The 19041-nt window shown below is 37.5% G+C and overlaps 5 protein-coding genes across 5 annotated transcripts; all 5 read right to left on the reverse strand.

The window, feature by feature from the left end:
* Positions 1–63: 63 nt before the first annotated feature.
* On the reverse strand, positions 64–2658 carry LOC120282182 (LIM domain-containing protein WLIM2b-like). The gene is made up of 6 exons (XM_039288939.1): positions 2497–2658; positions 2253–2407; positions 1253–1352; positions 1127–1161; positions 932–1021; positions 64–513 (listed from the first exon to the last, which is right to left on the reverse strand). Exons 2-6 carry the CDS (start codon positions 2385–2387, stop codon positions 289–291), a joined length of 585 nt encoding a protein of 194 aa, XP_039144873.1. The 5' UTR covers positions 2388–2407; positions 2497–2658; the 3' UTR covers positions 64–288.
* A 1015-nt stretch (positions 2659–3673) lies between these two features.
* On the reverse strand, positions 3674–5592 carry LOC120282255 (reticulon-like protein B12). The gene is made up of 4 exons (XM_039289029.1): positions 5334–5592; positions 5019–5199; positions 4621–4832; positions 3674–4169 (listed from the first exon to the last, which is right to left on the reverse strand). The coding sequence occupies exons 1-4, from the start codon at positions 5398–5400 to the stop codon at positions 4003–4005; spliced, it is 627 nt and encodes a 208-aa protein (XP_039144963.1). The 5' UTR covers positions 5401–5592; the 3' UTR covers positions 3674–4002.
* Positions 5593–5840: 248 nt separating this feature from the next.
* Positions 5841–9647, reverse strand: LOC120282254 (ataxin-3 homolog). The gene is given in 4 exon segments (XM_039289028.1): positions 5841–6831; positions 9159–9240; positions 9242–9267; positions 9269–9647. Coding segments are annotated over 4 exon segments (972 nt in total). The 5' UTR covers positions 9410–9647; the 3' UTR covers positions 5841–6108.
* Positions 9648–10031: 384 nt separating this feature from the next.
* Positions 10032–13510, reverse strand: LOC120281842 (OVARIAN TUMOR DOMAIN-containing deubiquitinating enzyme 3-like). Its single transcript, XM_039288536.1, is given in 9 exon segments — positions 10032–10362; positions 11104–11157; positions 11692–11749; positions 11849–11883; positions 11885–11955; positions 12501–12564; positions 12996–13083; positions 13244–13352; positions 13436–13510. Coding segments are annotated over 9 exon segments (651 nt in total). The 5' UTR covers positions 13464–13510; the 3' UTR covers positions 10032–10218.
* A 267-nt stretch (positions 13511–13777) lies between these two features.
* On the reverse strand, positions 13778–16502 carry LOC120282709 (uncharacterized protein At2g39920). The gene is made up of 5 exons (XM_039289562.1): positions 16348–16502; positions 15367–15542; positions 14633–15083; positions 14356–14538; positions 13778–14179 (listed from the first exon to the last, which is right to left on the reverse strand). Exons 2-5 carry the CDS (start codon positions 15434–15436, stop codon positions 13984–13986), a joined length of 900 nt encoding a protein of 299 aa, XP_039145496.1. The 5' UTR covers positions 15437–15542; positions 16348–16502; the 3' UTR covers positions 13778–13983.
* Positions 16503–19041: the final 2539 nt, after the last annotated feature.

Raw genomic sequence — 19041 nt, forward strand, 5'->3', positions numbered from 1 at the left:
TTATGCACACCGCCTGCCCTGACGTGGGTATATCATATGTGATAAATGTCTGCCTTGAAAACATGATCATAAGACACACACCCACAAACAGCTATGAATTCATGCGTAAAATAGTTTTTTTAGAAAATAAATTCTTACATCTCCGAAGAGATCTCACACAGACACAGAAGAAATGGAACAACGGATGCCAACTTTTGCAGGGCATCAGATAACAATAGAATCACTCAGATAAAATCCCACCTCAATGGACACAGGAGACGGTGAAGCATGTAAAATGCAGTAAAAAGATCATGCATCTGGAACTGCTGCTGCTGCTGCTGCTGGTGTTGTACGCTTGATGGAGGCACACTTGATCAAATGGTTGTAGCTCCCCTTTTCCTTGAATAGCTGGGCAAAATGGTGCTTGCAGTAGAGAATGCCTTCAAGAGCAGCATAGTTTGATGGTGAAATGGGGCATCCCCCATGGGAACATTTGAAACAAGACTTGTGATATGCCTGTCCTTCAACAGTAACCTGCCAATTTTAACATAACGTCATCATCAATGCAGTGACAAGAAGGTAAAAGAGATATCCATGAAATCAGAACAGAAGCTAAACTGAAATATCAAGGTCATCTAGACAGCCTAAGTTACACAGGACGTCAGGTTCAACCGATTTTACTGCCATGTTTAAGACATAAACAACCATCATATGACTTGGTACTTGGGCTTATAAATCAGCGAGCATTCATATTTTGAGACCCCGAAACAACACAACCTAAGTAGTTATTAAAATGGTTTCTTATATTCTCAAGACACCAACCAACAAGGACCAAAGCTCTACTTAAAGAATGCTATTGAATGTAAAATACTGAATAATACCACATATAAAAGCTGGGAATAAGGACAGAACGCAATCAGAGTGCTATTTCAATTTGTGATCAAGATCAAACCTTTTCAAGTGGATAAGCAGTTTTGCCGCAAGTGGCACATTTCTCTTGAGTTCCTGAAAACATGCCAGCAGCTTTGCTAGGGGACCTTGTCTGTGATAAAAACAAGATGGAGGAATTAAGTATAAACAAATTCCAACAAAGACAACAGCTCTCAGAAAATATAAGCAAAGGTGGTGGTTGCCAAAGCTAACATACCAGTTCAGGTGTCAACTTTTCAGCAGACTTTACAGCTACCAAAGAAAAGGAATTCAGAAGTTAATGAAAAGGCCCATAAGCAAAAGATGAATATGTACATATATGACTTTGGAAGAGCCTCCTCACCTGACTGGAAGTTTTTGTTGAAGTTACCACTCTCTTTGAAGAGCTGCTCAAAATGAGGCTTGCAGTACAGAACACCTTCCATCGAAGAGAAATTGCTAAGCTGGAAGAAGAACAAAACAAAACAAATGATCAACTAGATCATAAATATTTGGTTATTAACCATCAATATCACACTGTTTTTCATTAATTTTATTGAGTTGAGTCGCAGACAAAAAAATATTAAAAATTAACAGGCAGAAATCAATTTTGAGATCTTTTTGGTACTTACCATTAATTTGAAACATTTTCAAGGTGACGCAACCATGATCTTAATGACTTCAATAACCAGAAGATTTGATAACAAAAATTAAATTTACTGGGTTCTAGTTACTTGTTAAAACAGCCACAAACATGAAGAGTAGCCACCATAATCATCCAACAGACTCATTGTCGATAGAATTGATTAAAGGTGGTACTAGATAAATGGCAAGAAATTTGTAACTTAACAGCAGGATAAAAAAGGTTGGAGCAACATTTGACAATAAAACATCATGACAAACAACACGTTTGCGTGTTTCCACAAAACTCTAATCAACATCGACCATCAACCTTAGCCAAAACCTTCTTTTCAAAGCAAGATAGAGTAGTATACCCTACATTTTGCTCGATCTCATCCACCAGCCCATTACCCACTGTAACAAGTGAATAAGCATAAGAAATGGCCGAAAAAGGTCAACTTTTTATGCAATCTTTCCTCAAACCTACTTAGAGAAAAGTTGGAAAGAAACAAAAATGCTGTCTTTGTGATGCAGATTCCTTTGAAGGTAATTAGGGATCAAATATAAAAAATTATTTCGCTCAGAAGGATCAAGTTTGACTTGATCTACAAACAAAGCCGTCATCCAGAGAGGAACAAGTTCCCACATTTTTTCCCACATTTTTTTTTTCTTTTTGAGTTCTTCGTATATCTAAGAAATGGAAAACAATCGAAATAATCCGAGAAGGGAAAGCAAACGCTTGCCTTGAGGGTTCCTTTGCAGTGGCTGCACTTGAAGCAGGACTTATGATAAGCGATCCCATCGGCCATCAGCTGATCCATCGGATACACCGTCTTCTCACAAGCCTTGCACTTCTGCTGCGTCCCAATGAAAGACATCTTATCTCTTTCTCTCCGATCTGAAACCAAATCAAAAACCAAAAACATTTTCAAGATCTAGACCAATAAAAATCCAAAACCAGAAAATCCCAAGAGAAACAGCAAGAACCTGAAAAACTTGGCAGATCCCTCGCTCTCTCGCCTGAGATTCAAGATCGCACAAGCAACAAAGCCACGATTGGAACGAAGCCGGAGGGGAGGGTCCTCTCTCTTCACAGCGAATGATAAAAAAGAGGGAAAGGAAAAGCGGAGAAGCGTGGAAGAGTCATCGTGTTATTTCGCAGAACGGGTCCATAAAAAAAAAGCCACCTTTCGTTGTCTGCAATCAGGGTACGCGTTTCCAAACACGAAGTTAATATGAACACCAATGAAAACACGCCACATACTCTCTTTGACAACAATCAAACACTTTGGCATACGTGGAGGTTCCCCATTGGCTTACACGAAATTAGGGTCATGTTTCCTCTCCTTCAATGGTCGATTGGATGCCTTAGCAACAGTGCTGACGTGGAGGAATTATCCTCCTGTCCTTACTCTTATTCCTCGTTACTATAAGTATCCGCCTTTAAATTTTTTTTTAATTATACACAATATCTTTCTTTTAAAATTAGTTATGATTAGTTTTACAATTAACAGCTGTTAATTGTTCGAAAGAACATATTCTAATTTTTTTTTTTCATATATATGTTTTTCTAATTTAACATTCTTATCAATTTCAAGAGACGTCATGGATAAGATTTGGAAGTTGGAACTTTTTTTTTTCTAAATAACTTTTTAAATTGGTTAAACGTTTATGGGAAGTCTCAAATTAGTATAGAATAGTCATGCAATTTAACAAAAAGATTAGGCGGTTGAGCCGGCTCTATCAGCTTTGGTTGGCTGCTTAAATATAATCGATATGGTTGTTGGATTATTGGGTGATGTGAGGGATATCAATGTGTTGTTGGTTTTTTTCTCTTCAGTAGAACAATACTTTAGGCATGTTCTGAGATGTGGTCCCAGGGGAAACATAGACAATATTGGAAATGGGTTCCATTCTGAGATAAGATTGAAGCCAAAGTTTGACTAGATATACCCTGCAATTGTCAGTATATCTCATTGCTCCTTTCAAACCGTAAACCGTAACAGAGCAATCTGCAATTAATAATCTGAGCTAGAAATTTAGCCACAGCTTAAGTGAGATAAGGAAGCAAAATGTAGTAGAACTCGAACCGATCATCTCGGCAATGCTTGTACATTCATCAACTCAAACAATGTTAATAGTAGGTTATATTTTACAAATCATGTCAATCATCTCAGCAATGCTTGTACATTCATCAACTCAAACAATGCTAATAGTAGGTTATATTTTACAAATCATGTCAAACTTCTCTCACAAATGAAATGACTAAACAATCTCAGCAGCTTCCAACAATTGGAGGAAAACAAACACACCTCACTCCAGTAAAATAAAAATAAGAGACACAAACAGCAGACAAATGAAGATATATTATCAGAAACTACATTATAAAACCACTGAGCTTCAACTGTAAAATGGATGGTGCAGTAAGCTCCCATACACGCATAACTAGGAGAATGTTAATTAACTGATCAAATATGGCAAAACCTCCATCATTTACAGATTCTTCTTCTTCTCCATAATCCACATCTCAACTTCGTTAAAACACTTTTCATAGCTCTCATACCCATACAGCACATCGCCATAGGCCGTGATTAAATATCTGTCAACATAATCTTCATACCTCTCATATAATGCAGGGGCAGTCAGAACAATGACAAGGCCTGTTAGGGAACCAAAGATAAATAAATACATAAATAAAAAGAACAAATAGCTCATTAACAGCCTGAAGACCATGTTGCATGATCCACAAACATATTTCTTAATATATGAACTGTATAATCATCATGAGCTCCATAATGATCATGGTGTGTTGTCATACAACGAGTGGATACACATGTTTCATCAATTCCCTAATAATTACTTGAAAAATGATTATGAATAAACAGGTAGGTCACTTAAACCACAAGTCACAAACAATGTGATGTTTCTTTCCAATGTTCTATACTGCTCAGTGCATATTAATTTAATTGAAAAATGAAAGGAGAACTGGAGAAGGCAATGCCATTGCCATTAATGTTGACTCTGAAACAAAAAAGAATGAGTAGACATGGAAGCCAACACCACATACAAAATCAAGGATTTTAGTCTAATAAAAATGTACATGCAACTTACTGGTGTATCCCAGAGTCATGGAATCAGCAAAGCCACCAACAAGAGACACAAGCCATAAGCATGCAGCTACTCTGTAGAAAAGCAGAGTGTCCCTTCCAAGTGCAATCCTATAACAAGCTGAAAGTAACATATTCACACAAGAAGACACAAGCATTGCAGCTTCATTTATAACTTGTGCTGATATGTGCAGCTCTGGCAAAGGCGGAGGTGGCCTGCATTGAATTTAAATAGATAGTATCATAAGATTTTTCATCTAATTTGGTATGAATTTTGCTATTGCCATGATTCATGAATAAATCAAAGGCTGGCAAACAAATACGGAAAAGCATCTCCATTTAGGAGTCTATAATCTTAGAATTGAGTGATCGAATACAGTGACACAAAGCACGAATTCATACCTGTTAAGGATCCCTGCAGCCTTGGACCAAACAAAGAAAATGGAGAACAAGAGCAGCAGGACATTAGAAACAAGCCGCAAGAGTGTATAGCCAGATAATTCAAAAACCACCCAAGAAGCAAGAGTGGCAAGCAGTAATCCCATTGACACATCTCTTCTCCTCCAGAGAATCACATCTGCAACTGCAAAGGCATAACAATGTCCACAATTCTTAGCCAAAATATTCCAAATAAGAAATCAGAGCAAGGTCTGATAAATGGTAACATGAAGAAGAAGAAGAAGAAGAAGAAGAAGAAGAAGAAGAAGGATCACCAACCAAATCCACCGCCGAGGATCTCGTGGACGGAGAGCTGCCTTCCAAGGAATCGAGAGGATGAGGCCATGGATCAAACGGGAAGATTGAGATTGAAACGAAGGATGGGAAGGAATATGGGAGGGCGGCGGCGGTAACAGGATGAAAAGCGGGAGTGTTGTCCGCTTTTCCGTTGTTGGTTTGGCGGTGTTTGCTGACGGAAAGGACGGTGGTGGGACCGGGCGGGTGCCGGCCCAGAACCAGTGCCCAGTGGAGTGTTGTGCTGGTGAGGCCCTCCACTCCATTATTAACCATATAATACAACCAACGCTTTTTCTGGTTTCAGATAAAAAGAATGACTTGATTTTGAGGAAAAGTTAGATGGCGGTTTTGCAACTCTTGGCCACTACTTGTTGATTGTGATATTAATATCACTTTATTAGTTTCAAGGAAAGATTTCATCATACTGTGTGTTCTAGAGTTGGTAGAGATGTTTGAATGGAATCCAAAGCTGGGGTGAGGATTTGGGGATAATAAATAATATCCAACTTAGTAAAGCATAGACAAGAGCTTTGACATTAGAGAAATCAATTAACAATAATCCGATCAAGAAAATACAACAAAAAGAACTTTTGATAAAACAAAAGATGCACAAACACATGCGTGTTCTTCATTCCCTGAAAACCTTTTAAGCTGGCCACGTTCATTGTCTTGGGTGAGAGAGCTTAGGATTGATGCACAGAATGGCCTGTCAAAAGGTGGCATCTGAAATTTCCTCAAAATTTAACACAAACAAGCCTCACAGTTTTTTGTGGTCTTTGGGGATGATAGGTTCATCAACAACAGTAAAAGCAGAACTTGAGTTCGGAACCTCAGGCTCACCAGTTTGAACATTAGCAATCTCAGCATTTACAGTGTCACGGTCGGTGCTGCTAGCATTCTTTTCTGGCAAGGGTGCGGGAGACTCCACCAAGCAACTTTGTCCTTGAATGATGCCTGCTCCACTGCTGAAAGCAGAAGAATCCATCAAGCTAGCTGCAATGGCAGCATTTAAATCATCCTCTTCCTGCTTCAACAGGGCCTCATCTTCACCAACATATTCAGTAGAGTGCAAAGGCACTGATGAGCCCTCATTTTGGGTAGGGACCGGATTTTGATTGCACGACTTTGTGATTCTCTCAGCATCTTCAGGTGTAAGCCATACCCCAAAGCCATTTGAACCTTCAGATGAGATTGGGCAGTCTTTGGGGAAGTTCCCCCTCACCAGGAAAATGCTCCATCCAGAGCCCTTAAGAGTATCCAGGTAAGCTGAGAGGTAAAACTTGGAGAGATGTTCAGGGGCAGGGTAGAGACTGTTGAAATTATACCATTCCCCATTCACCTTGCGAATGCAGAACCAATGGTTATGCAAGTGGCATATGAATGCACTCTCCAATTCAGGATCATACTTTGATGGCTCTGCAACAGGGGAATCTAGGGGTATAACTTGCAGATCCCACACCTCCAAGGCTTTTTGTAAGACCTACATAACATAAAATCTAGAGGTCATTAAATTGTAACTTGTGTAAGCATCAAGGGCAACGGAGTCATCTGCTCTTGACATATGAATAATGCTAAACGTCGATCACAAGCAGCAAAATAACATATGGGAAGAAAACAATGAAATGATTGGAATGAGGATGGCTGCATACTGCAAGCAAAATATAATTGCCCATCAGCTTAATGGAAACAGTTTAAGCAAAAAATATGGGCTGTCAAACGACGAAATGGTTTCACAATTGAAGTCAAACAAGTCAAAATTCCAACTTTTGTTGCCCTGTAGCACACTGATCTAATACTATCTTTCCCCAGGTGTCACATAAACCTATGGAATGTAGTATACAACTTGCTCTCATGCTTGGATAAAAGTATTGATGGACATTTTCTATTGAGTTGACAAATACATCATATTCATAACATAGAGAAGTGACAAATGCTCGCCATTTGAGAGTGCTCACATGCACATTCCATAAATTCTATATTGGGCAAATCTCTACAAGCACATCTATAGTAACAAATCTCCCCGTTTTTTCGTTGACATTATTAACCTTTATGTCCTGTTCAGATAAGAACCTACAACTCTTACTCATCTTTGCATAAAGAAGTGTTCACAACAGTAGGAAAAACAGTTTGAAGCAACCATGCCATCTGCATTGATGTAAATAATCTAAAAACAGTTGAACCAGATCTAAAATGTTTATAATCCGAGTAAGACAGTCAAATTATTAGCTCACACAGTTGGAATATTCAAAAGCAAGAAAAACAGGTTGTGGGAAACCAAGATTGAGTTCAGCAATGATGATAGATCAGTGTTGGCCCCAAAACAAGCTGATAAGCTATGATTACTGCTGCCATGCCCATGTTGGGGATGAGTCAGAGCTTGTCCAAGTCACAGCACAATTGACAACCCTAAATGGTAAGGCTTTATTATACCTAAAGAAACTTGAGCCATGAGATTGAATGGCAAAGCTCTTTAAAGTTTTTCACACAAAAACAATATACAAATAATCGAAAATGTTTATAATCCGAGTAAGACAGTCAAATTATAAGCTCACACAGTTGGCATATTCAAAAGCAAGAAAAACAGGTTGTGGGAAACCAAGATTGAGTTCAACATTGATGATAGATCAGTGTTGGCCCCAAAAACAAGCTGATAGGCTTTGATTACTTCTGTCATGCCTATTTTTGGGGATGAGTCAGAGCTTGTCCAAGTCACAGCACAATTGACAACCCTAAATGGTAAGGCTTTATTATGCCTCAAGAAACTTGAGCCATGAGCTTGAATGGCAAAGCTCTTTAAAGTTTTTCGCACAAAAACAATATACAAATGCCAAAGCAAGAAAGGTTAAATTTTCCCTAAAAGACATGAAGGTCATTTGACGTGTTCGACAAAAACAAAATGGATACAAGTAATAAAAGGTTGTCTGAACACAGAATATGCAAGAGACTATAGATAAATGTAAAACAAAGTGATTCTGTAATTTAAACCGCATAAAACAAACTGTCGTGTTTAAGGAAACACCAAAATATTCGGCAGTAAAAGAAAACGTGTGACATAATCATTCATGTCCTGTAATCTCATGCAACAAGTAGATCCACTAGTAATCCCTGACCTTTTTACTCTTCTGATCTATGAAGAACTATTGGTAGCTATCATGAAGTGGAATCAAGGGACATTAAAGTGCAAATAAATAAAATGCATCATGGTTGCAAAAGAGATAAAAAACCAACATTCAAGCAAGTAATTAGTGCTAACAGCTTTCAAGAAAAATTCATGATTGCTGAAAGAGGACTACAGCAGAACTAGCATAAATCTATATTATTTTGTAATGCACGCTTCCTTATTCTCAAGAAAATAGAATATGGGTGTTAAAAAAAATAAAATGAAGTTGCAAAGGAATCATAGGGGAACAATCAGTTTTTGGGGAGACTCATACAACACTACAGGCGGTTGAATTCCCACTCCTTCTGTGAAGAAAGAAAGCCAAAGGGAATATATCATGATCAAGATTCAAAAAGGGCGAGGCTTTGGCTCTTATTATGCCAAACCTATAAATCCAAAAATCTAGTAAAAAGATTTCAAGAACAGTTTTTCTCTTAGATATCATCTTCCTGAGCTATTTTTTTCTACTCTATCACCAACACTCTTGTCAAATATAAATCATGAGGCAAAAGATCATAAGAGGAAATGGATAATAGTTCCTCCAGTGATGCATATGCGCGATGGTGTATAGCAGATACTAATCTAAGTTTAACCTTGCTCGATCTAATGGCGAAATCTAACAGCGAAAACCCAAGTAAAAACCCCACCTGGATGCTGAAATCACCGCCCATGGACACATTGTGCGAGTCCTCGGAAAGGAAGTCACCAGAGAGACCGCCATCGACACCTTTGGAGCATCATCTGCCGCTCCCCTCCTATCAAGATCGGACGCGAGAGCCGCGAGGTCGAACTCGGAGAAGAAAGGCCCTTGCAAGACGGTGTTAACACAGTGGACGGCGCAAAGCTTGCTCTCCTGCATCTCATGGTAAAGAAGCCCGCCATTGATGGGAACTTCCATCGCGTAAATCCCTGGAGATCGTCGCAAACTCCGTCGAAGGCCCAACAGCAGCAGCTATTGACCGCTGAAAAGCCCTAGACGAGCTGGAGTGGCGCTGGCGTGCTACAGTGCTTCTCCAAAAACCGACAGACGAGCACTCGAAGAAAAGCCTTCAGCTGCGGCATTTCGCTCTTCATGTTCCACGTGTCTCCCAGTCATCGGGTTCGCTCCGGGTCTAAATCCGGACCCAATTTGCAAAATTGGTTAAACTTATTATGAACCAATTCGGACCAACATCACCGGACTCATATCAGCATATATATAATATATATATATATATATTTCTCAAATTCTCTTTCATTATATTATTACTTACATTATATTCTCGCGTCAAAAACGTAAGATATTATTATTATTCCTTTCATTATATTTTCATCCGTCAAAGTCTCAATTCTTTCTCAATTAAAAGCACGCTTTTATGAGTGTTAAAAAGGAGATTTCTGAGAATGGGGAATGATGGTGTGTTTACATACCAGCACAAACCAGCACACATGACATGCATGTGTGTTTACATGCAAGTTGCACACCTATTGCCCATCTTATCCACACATATAAACACAGCAAGACAAGATATCCAACACAAGAAACAAAGAATTAGTTCATTGGGAGAAAAAGTTGTACTGATTTCTTCTGATGGAGTTCACAGTAAGGACTACAGAAAGCAAGAGGAAAGTCACAGATACAGAGTGAACACATTCTCTTTGATGAAGCTATGTCGGATGAAGAACACTGGAAGCATGAAAATGTTTTGGTTGGGAAATTGTCAAATTTTAAACAAGCAGGTCATAGTGGTTGTTACCACTATATAACAACTTCACCGGCATCCTTTTCTTTCTCTGCTTTGAGGCCTTGCTGAATTCTAACCCATACTCGGCGATAGGAATAAAACTATTGCTCCTTGTTCCACCAGTATGCTGTCAGCCAATGATAGAATATATTTTAGATACAAATAGGAACATCAAAGATGCTCAACTTTTAAGCACAACAGTAATTAGGCATGTTCTCTACATTTTTCTTTTCCTTTTTATCTGTTTTTGAGAAGGTAAATAAGTAATAAACCTGATTCATTACACAAAACTGCAAAAGAGGTGTTGCACATGTAGAACGAGTTCCTTCAAGGATGGCAAACTAAATGAATGGTTATTTTCCAATGGATGAAAGGAGAATAAAACTATGGGTCCATTCAATCTGCATAACAGGCTTGGAAGTTTAAAAAGAAAGTAGCTACATAACCGTATCAAAAGCCAGTTCCAATGTATGCTTTTAAAAAGAGAATTTGGACCATACATGACTTAGATGTTGAGCAGAAATATGATCAACAGCTGAACTGAGATGTGCAGGGTATGAGTGATGCACGTTGATAACCGAACAAATTGATTCTGAACCTAACCAGCATAGTGTTGCATGAGCTCTTTTTAAAAAAAGATATTACTCTTGGTCCCAATTGAGTAAACATAATCCGCAGATTAATTGATTTTCATGGATCATTAGTAATTTAGTCAACCCAACTTGTCCACTAGTGCAAATATCCAAATGACTAGCATAACACAAATGTCTTCCAGAATCAAACCCAATAAAGGGGTTTTCCCCTGCAGAAAAATTCTTCATTGCAATTTGGGCGGCAAATTGATGGAGTCTAATGCAAAAGAAAGTACCTCATGTTCAGGTATGTATACAATGATTGGCTGATGACATAACTTTGACAACACCTGAGGTGGAAGTTATTATTAGAATATGAAATTAATATGAAAGAAAAAGAGGCAACTATGCTACCACATAAAAATTTCCCATTTAAAAGCTTTTAAATACTAAAAAGAAGAGGAATCAAATGATGACCTCCAATCAGATTGGCATCCTTATTCTGTTCAAAAGAAATAAAAGATGATAAAAGATAGAAATTATACTTGAGTATTACTATTAAACACGTTTAAAATGATATGTCTGATTTGGTGATCAGATGCATTATAAGTCCAACCAAGCAAGATTACTACACTAGATTTTTCCAATAATGATTTTTAATGAGAAATTAATATCGCATAGAGTCAAAAATAAGAACAAAAAGAGAAATGGAGGGGTATTGGTTAATATTAAAATGAATACTAACGCATCAAGTCTCCACAAATTCACTTAAGTTTGGATCTCTCATCATATACCTTGGCATCTGATGGGGATAATCAGAACCAGATTACAATCTGATAAAAATCTCTTTACAAAGAATAAACAAACATGAATTGGAATTTTACCAGTAATTCTGATTCGCCTCCCCCAAAAAAATCAGGCCATTGAATTCGTTGGCAATACCTACAACAAAAATGGAAAAGATCTAGAAAACTTAACATCTTTTTGATAGAGGATCACATTTACTGGTCATTGAAGACTCCAAGGTACACCAAAGCCTACCGTTTTAAAGACTCATCTACAGTGATTGCAACCAAAAGCTTCTTCATAATCAAGTCTGTCTTTGTCACTTTCACATATGATCTCTTTCACAGCCATCCTAAGTTCATCTGCATATCTCAGAAGTTAATATACTCCACAAACTTGGAATTTGGCAAACAAAACAAAGCAAGAAAGAACAAATTATTTTTCAGGGATCATTCACATGAGGACACAGCAATCCTAATGAATCTCTGCAAACAAGATTAATTGCTTGTAAAAAGAGAAAACTGCTGAATTAATAATGTGCCCAAAGACGTCAATTACCAATAAACATGAAACCAACTGAATGTAAGGGAAGTCAACTGCTTATGCCACCATCATGAATAACAGATGGATATCATGGAAGAATTAAGTGAAGATGAACATTTTTACATATTGCAAGTTCAAATAGAGGTAGTGAGGACATGGTATAGATATAAACATTGAGCAGTTGCATTGAGTTGAGTGTCAATTGAGCAATATATTCAACTACAAGACTGGATAAAGAAACTAAAAGAAAACTGTGTAGATTTTTAAAGTTCTGAACAGTGCTGCTTCAACAAGGCAAGGTTGTTTCCCACACAAGAATCAACAAATTCATCTATCCTTGTATCATAGATCCTCAAGAATCTACCTGCATCGTCTCTCTCTTGCCCAGGACCAAGTGAAATTCCTTTGTTGTGAGCCATTCCTTTTATCTGCAGGAGCCATATATCGGCCAAATATCACCATGCACAAATATTTCAAAATTTTTGGGAGTGAATTGCCGCTGAAATATAATGCACTATAAATCAGTCATGAAAAGCAGCATCCTGCAAACAATGATTTACCAGCACATCTGTAGAAGCTCAATGAATGCCATGCAAATCTCATCAGAAAGGGAAAACAAAAGCGAAATAAGAGATCGGTAAATGAAGAACAAGTATGGGCAGAATTGTCATAAGAAAATCGCTTCAGCGTTTTTACCACCAAAATTTTATTTCAGAAATGCTACCAAAGTATCACAAAGAATGTAAGCATGATCTTGGGCCACTCAGCAATCAATCAAATATAACATAATAACTACATAACTTACAAAGCTATAGGCACAGATAAAACGAAAATTCAATAGATAATCCTTATTCCTTACCAGCGCGCGAAACATGCAACGCCCATCACCTGTGACTTTCTGAACCGAATAGCGTTGCACTTTCTTCATTGCAGGTGAAACCTTACCCCTAGTATTTTAACAAATCATCCAAGAAGAAGATAAATTTTATATCAGCAATCTTTAGTCATTGAAAATGAGAAGAAACAACAAAAACAAAAAAAAAGGTTTTTTTTTTTGGTAGAATGGAAGAGTTCGGAATCAAAATCCTGAAGCTTGAACGCACTTACAGGGAAGGCCCAATTCTAGCGAAAAACGGAATTATGGTAGGAGAGTGGGAGATCGGCGGCTGGAGCTCGAACACGGCGGTTCCATCTCTCAGCTGCTGCAGAAGAACATCTGTGAAGAAGAAGAAAAGGACGATGTGAGAGAGAGAGAGCGAGAGAGAGAGAAGAACGAGCTCCAGAGTGTGAGGGTTTCACCGTTTGAAGGTGCTCTGCTTTTCGACATTGATGAAACCTCTCGTCACTAGTTCCCCAAGACGCCTTCTGCTATCTTTGGATTCTATACCGTCCCAAGGGTTAAATCTGAACCGTTCATGATGCTGATTCTCTTCTCATCGTAGCCATTCATCATGTCGTCTTCAATTATTACTTCATTTGAATGACGAATGAATATCCTTAATATTTATTTATTTATTTATTTTGTCTGTTTAATCAGAAAATAAAGAAATCCTATTGCTCTGGCTGTTAAGTCTGTAACCATAAGTAGAATCAATGGCATAAAGCCACCTCAAAATCTTTCTCATTTAATAATCGGAATGATGATGATAAACTAAAAGAAATTGTTTCATATATCATATTGTTTTACAAATGGCCCGAAACCAAAAAACCAAACATAAGATATAACAAGGTTCGAGTATAAGAATAAGAATAATATTAATTAAGCCACGCCACTAATAGAATAGGCTGATATATATATATATATATATTTATTTATTTTCTCTTCGCTTGGCAGTTGGCAATCATGCTCACAGATTATGATGTTGTTCCGTCCTGTGATGAATTGGATGAGCAAGCTTGAAATTACGCTGTCCCAAACAGGGCCCAGTCAGGGCATCCATCTGGCTGCTAATGACACTGATAATGTGGACACCTTGGTTATGCAAACTCACTCTTCTCTCAGAAATAAACTTCCAGTTCTCCATTGCAACTTCATCATCAGACCTGTTCAATAGTTTCTCAAGTTATCAGCAGAAAACCAGGACCTTTCCAGATTTAGAAAAATATATATATATATATATACACAATTCATGAACAAACAAAGTAGAATACAACCAACTTTTAAAATCTCAACAATTCACCAAATATCAGATTTCAGAAAAAATGACAATAGTTTATACCTCATTATTAGTGAAGAGTGTCCTCCAAAACCCACAGAGCTCAGGCTGGCTATGGTGGCATTATAATGCTTCATATGTCTTCTTGTAAATGGAATCAAAATCCATCCATGGGTTTGGAGTTTCAAGTGCAATTCAAGAACCAGTGATCGAGCTTGATTTTCCATGTCGTCAACCTGTTTGATCCTAAAATCAAAGTTCAAGTATGAGTGCATCAGTCACACATAAAATTAGTAGATAAACAACATAACAATTTATGGAGTGGGAGACTGAAAATAACCGATTTTGACCAGGACTACCGGTGTAGTTGATATCTGGTAATAATACATCATCCGCATCTACTAATATTACACCAGAGCCATCACCATCTGGTTTCATGGAACTAAAGTAGTTCTCCGCAACCTGCACTGTCAGCTTCAAATCTTGCAAGTATTGAACTTCCCCAATATACTCAAAAGCATGAGCTAAACAAGTTGGAGGAAATTCATCAGCTTCCAAGTTATTAAGTTCAGCATGGAAAGCAAAAACTCTGCAATAACCATTCTCGCCACTTGCTTTAACTTGCTCAATGACTCCACTATTTCTGCTTTGGCAGTTCTCTAACATGACTGTTAGAGCAACCAGCAGAGTAAGCAGTAGAACTCCAATGGTAACAAGTGCAGCAATAAAGACAGTAGCGGCAAATGCTGACATATAGACCCCAGATTCAACCACATAACGACTCCCCAATTCTGCATTGGATTAAAGTCTATGTTCAATTTCAAGAAGCTCAGTCCATAGCAGTTAGTTGTACAGCAGCATAACTAATTTCAGGTGGATAAAAAAATCATGTGGAGTTTCAACTAGCCAGCAATTATACCATGTAAAAGAAAAGGTCAAGGTGACAATAATAGTGATATTCACATGAATATTCACATGAACATTCCCATGACTGATAAAAATTGATGTCAAGCCACTACTCAATACAAGTCTCTATTCATAAAACGATAAGCAAAGCTGAACTGAATCATATACCAGAACGTCTGTCACTTAGAAGACTGTGGTTGGAGTCTGCAGGTTCCATTGGATCAGGGTATGTAGACATTGTATTGATCAAATGATATCAGAATGAAATCCCATTCATCAACACTCTGGAAGAAGTAAAATTATATTGTGACAGGGAAAGGCTAATTACAATTCAGCTTCTTTGCCTGTGACAACCACAACCAAAGAGAAGCGATTAGACAGGAACAGAAGAAATAAAAAAAAAAAACTAACTAAATAACAATAGAGCAGCTTTCAAACGAGATAAGTGTGTGTTTTGAATGAATTGGTTGAACATGGAGTCGCCTGCGCTTGGGCCAAAACACAATCTGAAGAGCAGGCCATAATACTACTGTATAGATCTATGGACAAGTTATGAATTTGTATGGATCTTGGGGCAAAAATAAGATAAGAAAATCATAATCATTGAACACAATTTTCCTCATCTGATTTTATTTTCTTTGAAAAGTCAAGTTAATCAGATAAACACAGATAAAAGATTGGCTTTAAAAACTTGAAACTTTAGTTTCCCACATATCTAGATCTCAAATTTTTCTTTTAAAAAAAGTCTTTTTCCTCTATGCAAATTCCTCTCTATGAAAAAGATAGATGGAACAAACCTATCTAAACTTAAAAAGCAACTAAATTGCTTAATCAGAAGCGAAACTTCAAATCGACGATTAAATCTACAAGCCAATGCAATAAAAACTAGGAATCCTTCAGATCCTGAAACAAAATCGTCATTCACTTGACCAAATAAAATAAAAAAAGACGATTAAAAACAAAAGACGAAATTTTCGTTCTTCAGAAATTCTTCAAATCTAAGCCAGAGAAAACTGAATTCAATCCCTAAGAGTTCCCATTTGGAACTTGTCAATTCAAAGTCAAACCATAACAAAACACACAATAAAAGAAGATTAATAATCATAAACCTACACACACACCAAAAAGAGAGAAAGAGAAATCAATCACCTCATCGCCAGATTGAAGAGGCTATAATTCATGGAAAAGAACATCGCTGGGTGATCCGATGCTCGATGAAAAAAGGAATCCAAGAGATGGGGGTGTCTGTGCATGAAAGAAGCAAGGGAATCTCAAATATCTCCGCAAATTTGATTTGTTTTTAAAAGGTTGAAAAGGTGGCTCCCATTCCATATGTTGGTATCCTCGCGGACCCCTTTTTTCATGCCGTGCATCCAATTAAAATTCTGCCTTTTTTTAAAAAAAAAAATTTATAAGAAGTTTGGCAGGGGCGAAATAGCCAAGAAGCCTAGGCTCTAACGTGACCCGACAGAACACGATAGACCAGAGCATTACTTAATTAACTAAACTAATTACCCGTCCTAACTCGGTTTTTTTTTTACTATAAAGATCGAGAGGGCTTCATAGGAATGGACACAGCGAGGAGGATGGCGTGTCTTCACCACTTCTCACACATTTATAGTATGTTCTGCTTTTATTTCATTAATTAATTGTGAAAAATAACTCTGGAATGAGATGAGGATAGTAGCAGGCAGCTTCGATAAATAATTCTGTAGATAAAAATTTAGGCCTAACGTGTTTGACCTTATTTACTAAATGATAATTGAATGGTTTGACCAAATTTCTATCAATTTAGTTTACTAAGTTGATTTTTATATGTTATATTTTATAAAAGTATCATAAGACATGTGCTAGTAATTTTTTTTTAAACTAGCAGCTAATGCATTAAAAAAAACCTTCGAACTCCAGTTAATATTTACACCAATTAATATTACCACGCAATGGAGACGATATGGATCCCATCTGTGTCAACTTCACATAGAAAGCAAAGAAAGGGATATAAAAGGATATTTCTTACATGATAAAGACATTGTCTGAGGAATCACAAAGTGGCCTCACAAAGTGGCTTACTACTTTACATCTTGGGATATAACACACCGTGTTGGACAAACAAAATTAACTAACTATATATGGCTGTTAGCTGGCTCTAAAAAAAGAAGCTATCAAATTAGTCATCCACTTAAACGGAATCAGGTTGCTCAAAATAGAGTTGTCAGGGGATCAGATTCCAGTGACGTACAAACTAGCTGCAAAAACAATGTCCCTTTTGATAGCATTGGAAGCAGCTTCCATCTTTTTATGAAGTGCAGAATTGCCCATGATTGAAGCTGCATTTTTGAACTCGCGGCAGGTTTCATCCAGACGGACTATAGTTCTCACAATTAGTCCTTCTGGAACATCAGTTAATTCACAAATTTCTGCAAAAGGAGTGCCCTGCAAAATAGATAATTCAGGACAAATGAGCAGGCCAAATCTCTATATTGATTACAACAGAGAGTATTTGTTTTAACAAGAACCTTGGCCCATTCATAAACTACTTCAACAAGGCCAATTTGAGATTTTCGGCATATTCCTCAGGATCTACAGCTACTTTAAGTCGGGTCTGGAAGTCTGATTGCAGTCTCATAAATCTGAGATGAACAAAACATTGAAGTAATGGCATGACAGAGGAGAAACACTGGTCATGGATTAGCTGGGTGATATTAATGTGTAACAATGACAGAATGGAAGTATCATGGTAAATTTGGCATTAGGGGTGTAATCCTCAACAGGATAATTTAACAGGAAAAATTGTGTGTGAAAACGGTTTGCTATTGATGTTCTGCAAAGGGTTTAATACACTTAGTGGCTTAAATGAGTATTCAGTTGTGGGAACCGCTCACCACATATGAAATAATGACATTAAGCATAAGGTAGGCAGTTGCATTGGGTAGGTTGGGAAGGCCTTCTAGTGCATGTCTTAGTTTTACAGAGGTGTTGTCATTTATACAGGTTGCATTCTCCCCATCTTCACAGACATTTCTATCATACAGGAAAGAAAAAAGTGCAGAACTGACACCAAATGAAATAGTCAGTATATGAACATAATTCTTCTTTGTATGAGCAAGTTTAGGAGGAAGATATGGTCGTGTGTTCTTGCTGAAAACAAATGCAGACATCAGAGCGACAGCTTTTCGGTGGTTCTAAGTCATCAATTGGTTGTCAAACAAACACTGTGCAACTGTAAATTCCCCTGAGTTCATCTCTTGCCACACGCCCTTAATTTGAACAACAAGATCTGAATCATCATGAATGAATTTCCTTCAGTGAATGTTAATCTGTTGGAAAAGAGATTCAGTTTCATGAATACAATACATGAATCCACATTATTGAGAAAGGTATTCATCTTTCATAATGGAGTATATATAACTAAACAGAACATGAGTACTGGCCCTTAAAGTCTGGGTATTTGCTGAAGTGTTTTATCTGACATTTGAAACTTGAGTGCATTAACTTTTCCATGTGCTCCTTTGTTCCATTTGTAAGTAGTATGCTTTTTCAATTTCATATCCATGACATTTGTTTTTAGACATCCTTTGCAAAATACTGTTATATTTACGGTACTTCTCCACAAGAACAACCTCTTTGAGCTTGAGATCTAAATTTGAATGTCAAAAAATGAGCCTAATGATGCAGATGTTGGCTTGATATTCTTTAAGTGGGGAGGTATGATGTGATTACCGGGTTTAACTGCATCAAGCGGCTGTGGAGGAAATTTACTCTCAGCTTTCTGTTCAATAGCTGCTGGTTTGGTTTTGAGTAAGCGCTACATCGCTGGGATCCTAGAAGTCGGACTTGATCAAT

Source organism: Dioscorea cayenensis, chromosome 18, assembly GCF_009730915.1.
Source record: "Dioscorea cayenensis subsp. rotundata cultivar TDr96_F1 chromosome 18, TDr96_F1_v2_PseudoChromosome.rev07_lg8_w22 25.fasta, whole genome shotgun sequence".
Classification (NCBI taxonomy): domain Eukaryota; kingdom Viridiplantae; phylum Streptophyta; class Magnoliopsida; order Dioscoreales; family Dioscoreaceae; genus Dioscorea; species Dioscorea cayenensis.

Bases quoted from the DNA above. Each gene is read 5' to 3' on its own strand.
- LOC120282182 (XM_039288939.1), bottom strand. From the start codon at position 2,387: ATGTCTTTCATTGGGACGCAGCAGAAGTGCAAGGCTTGTGAGAAGACG. The intron at 1,353-2,252 runs GCAAGCGTTTGC...TTCTTCTTCCAG, and splicing joins ACTGCAAAGGAACCCTCAAG to CTTAGCAATTTCTCTTCGAT. The intron at 514-931 runs GTTTGATCTTGA...TAAAATTGGCAG, and splicing joins CTGCTTATCCACTTGAAAAG to GTTACTGTTGAAGGACAGGC.
- LOC120282255 (XM_039289029.1), bottom strand. From the start codon at position 5,400: ATGGCCTCATCCTCTCGATTCCTTGGAAGGCAGCTCTCCGTCCACGAG. The intron at 4,833-5,018 runs GTATGAATTCGT...AATTCAATGCAG, and splicing joins GCTGCAGGGATCCTTAACAG to GCCACCTCCGCCTTTGCCAG. The intron at 4,170-4,620 runs GTAAGTTGCATG...GTTCCCTAACAG, and splicing joins CATGACTCTGGGATACACCA to GCCTTGTCATTGTTCTGACT.
- LOC120282709 (XM_039289562.1), bottom strand. From the start codon at position 15,436: ATGTCTACATACCCTGATCCAATGGAACCTGCAGACTCCAACCACAGT. The intron at 15,084-15,366 runs GTATATGATTCA...AATCCAATGCAG, and splicing joins TCTAAGTGACAGACGTTCTG to AATTGGGGAGTCGTTATGTG. The intron at 14,180-14,355 runs GTATAAACTATT...ACTATTGAACAG, and splicing joins CACTCTTCACTAATAATGAG to GTCTGATGATGAAGTTGCAA.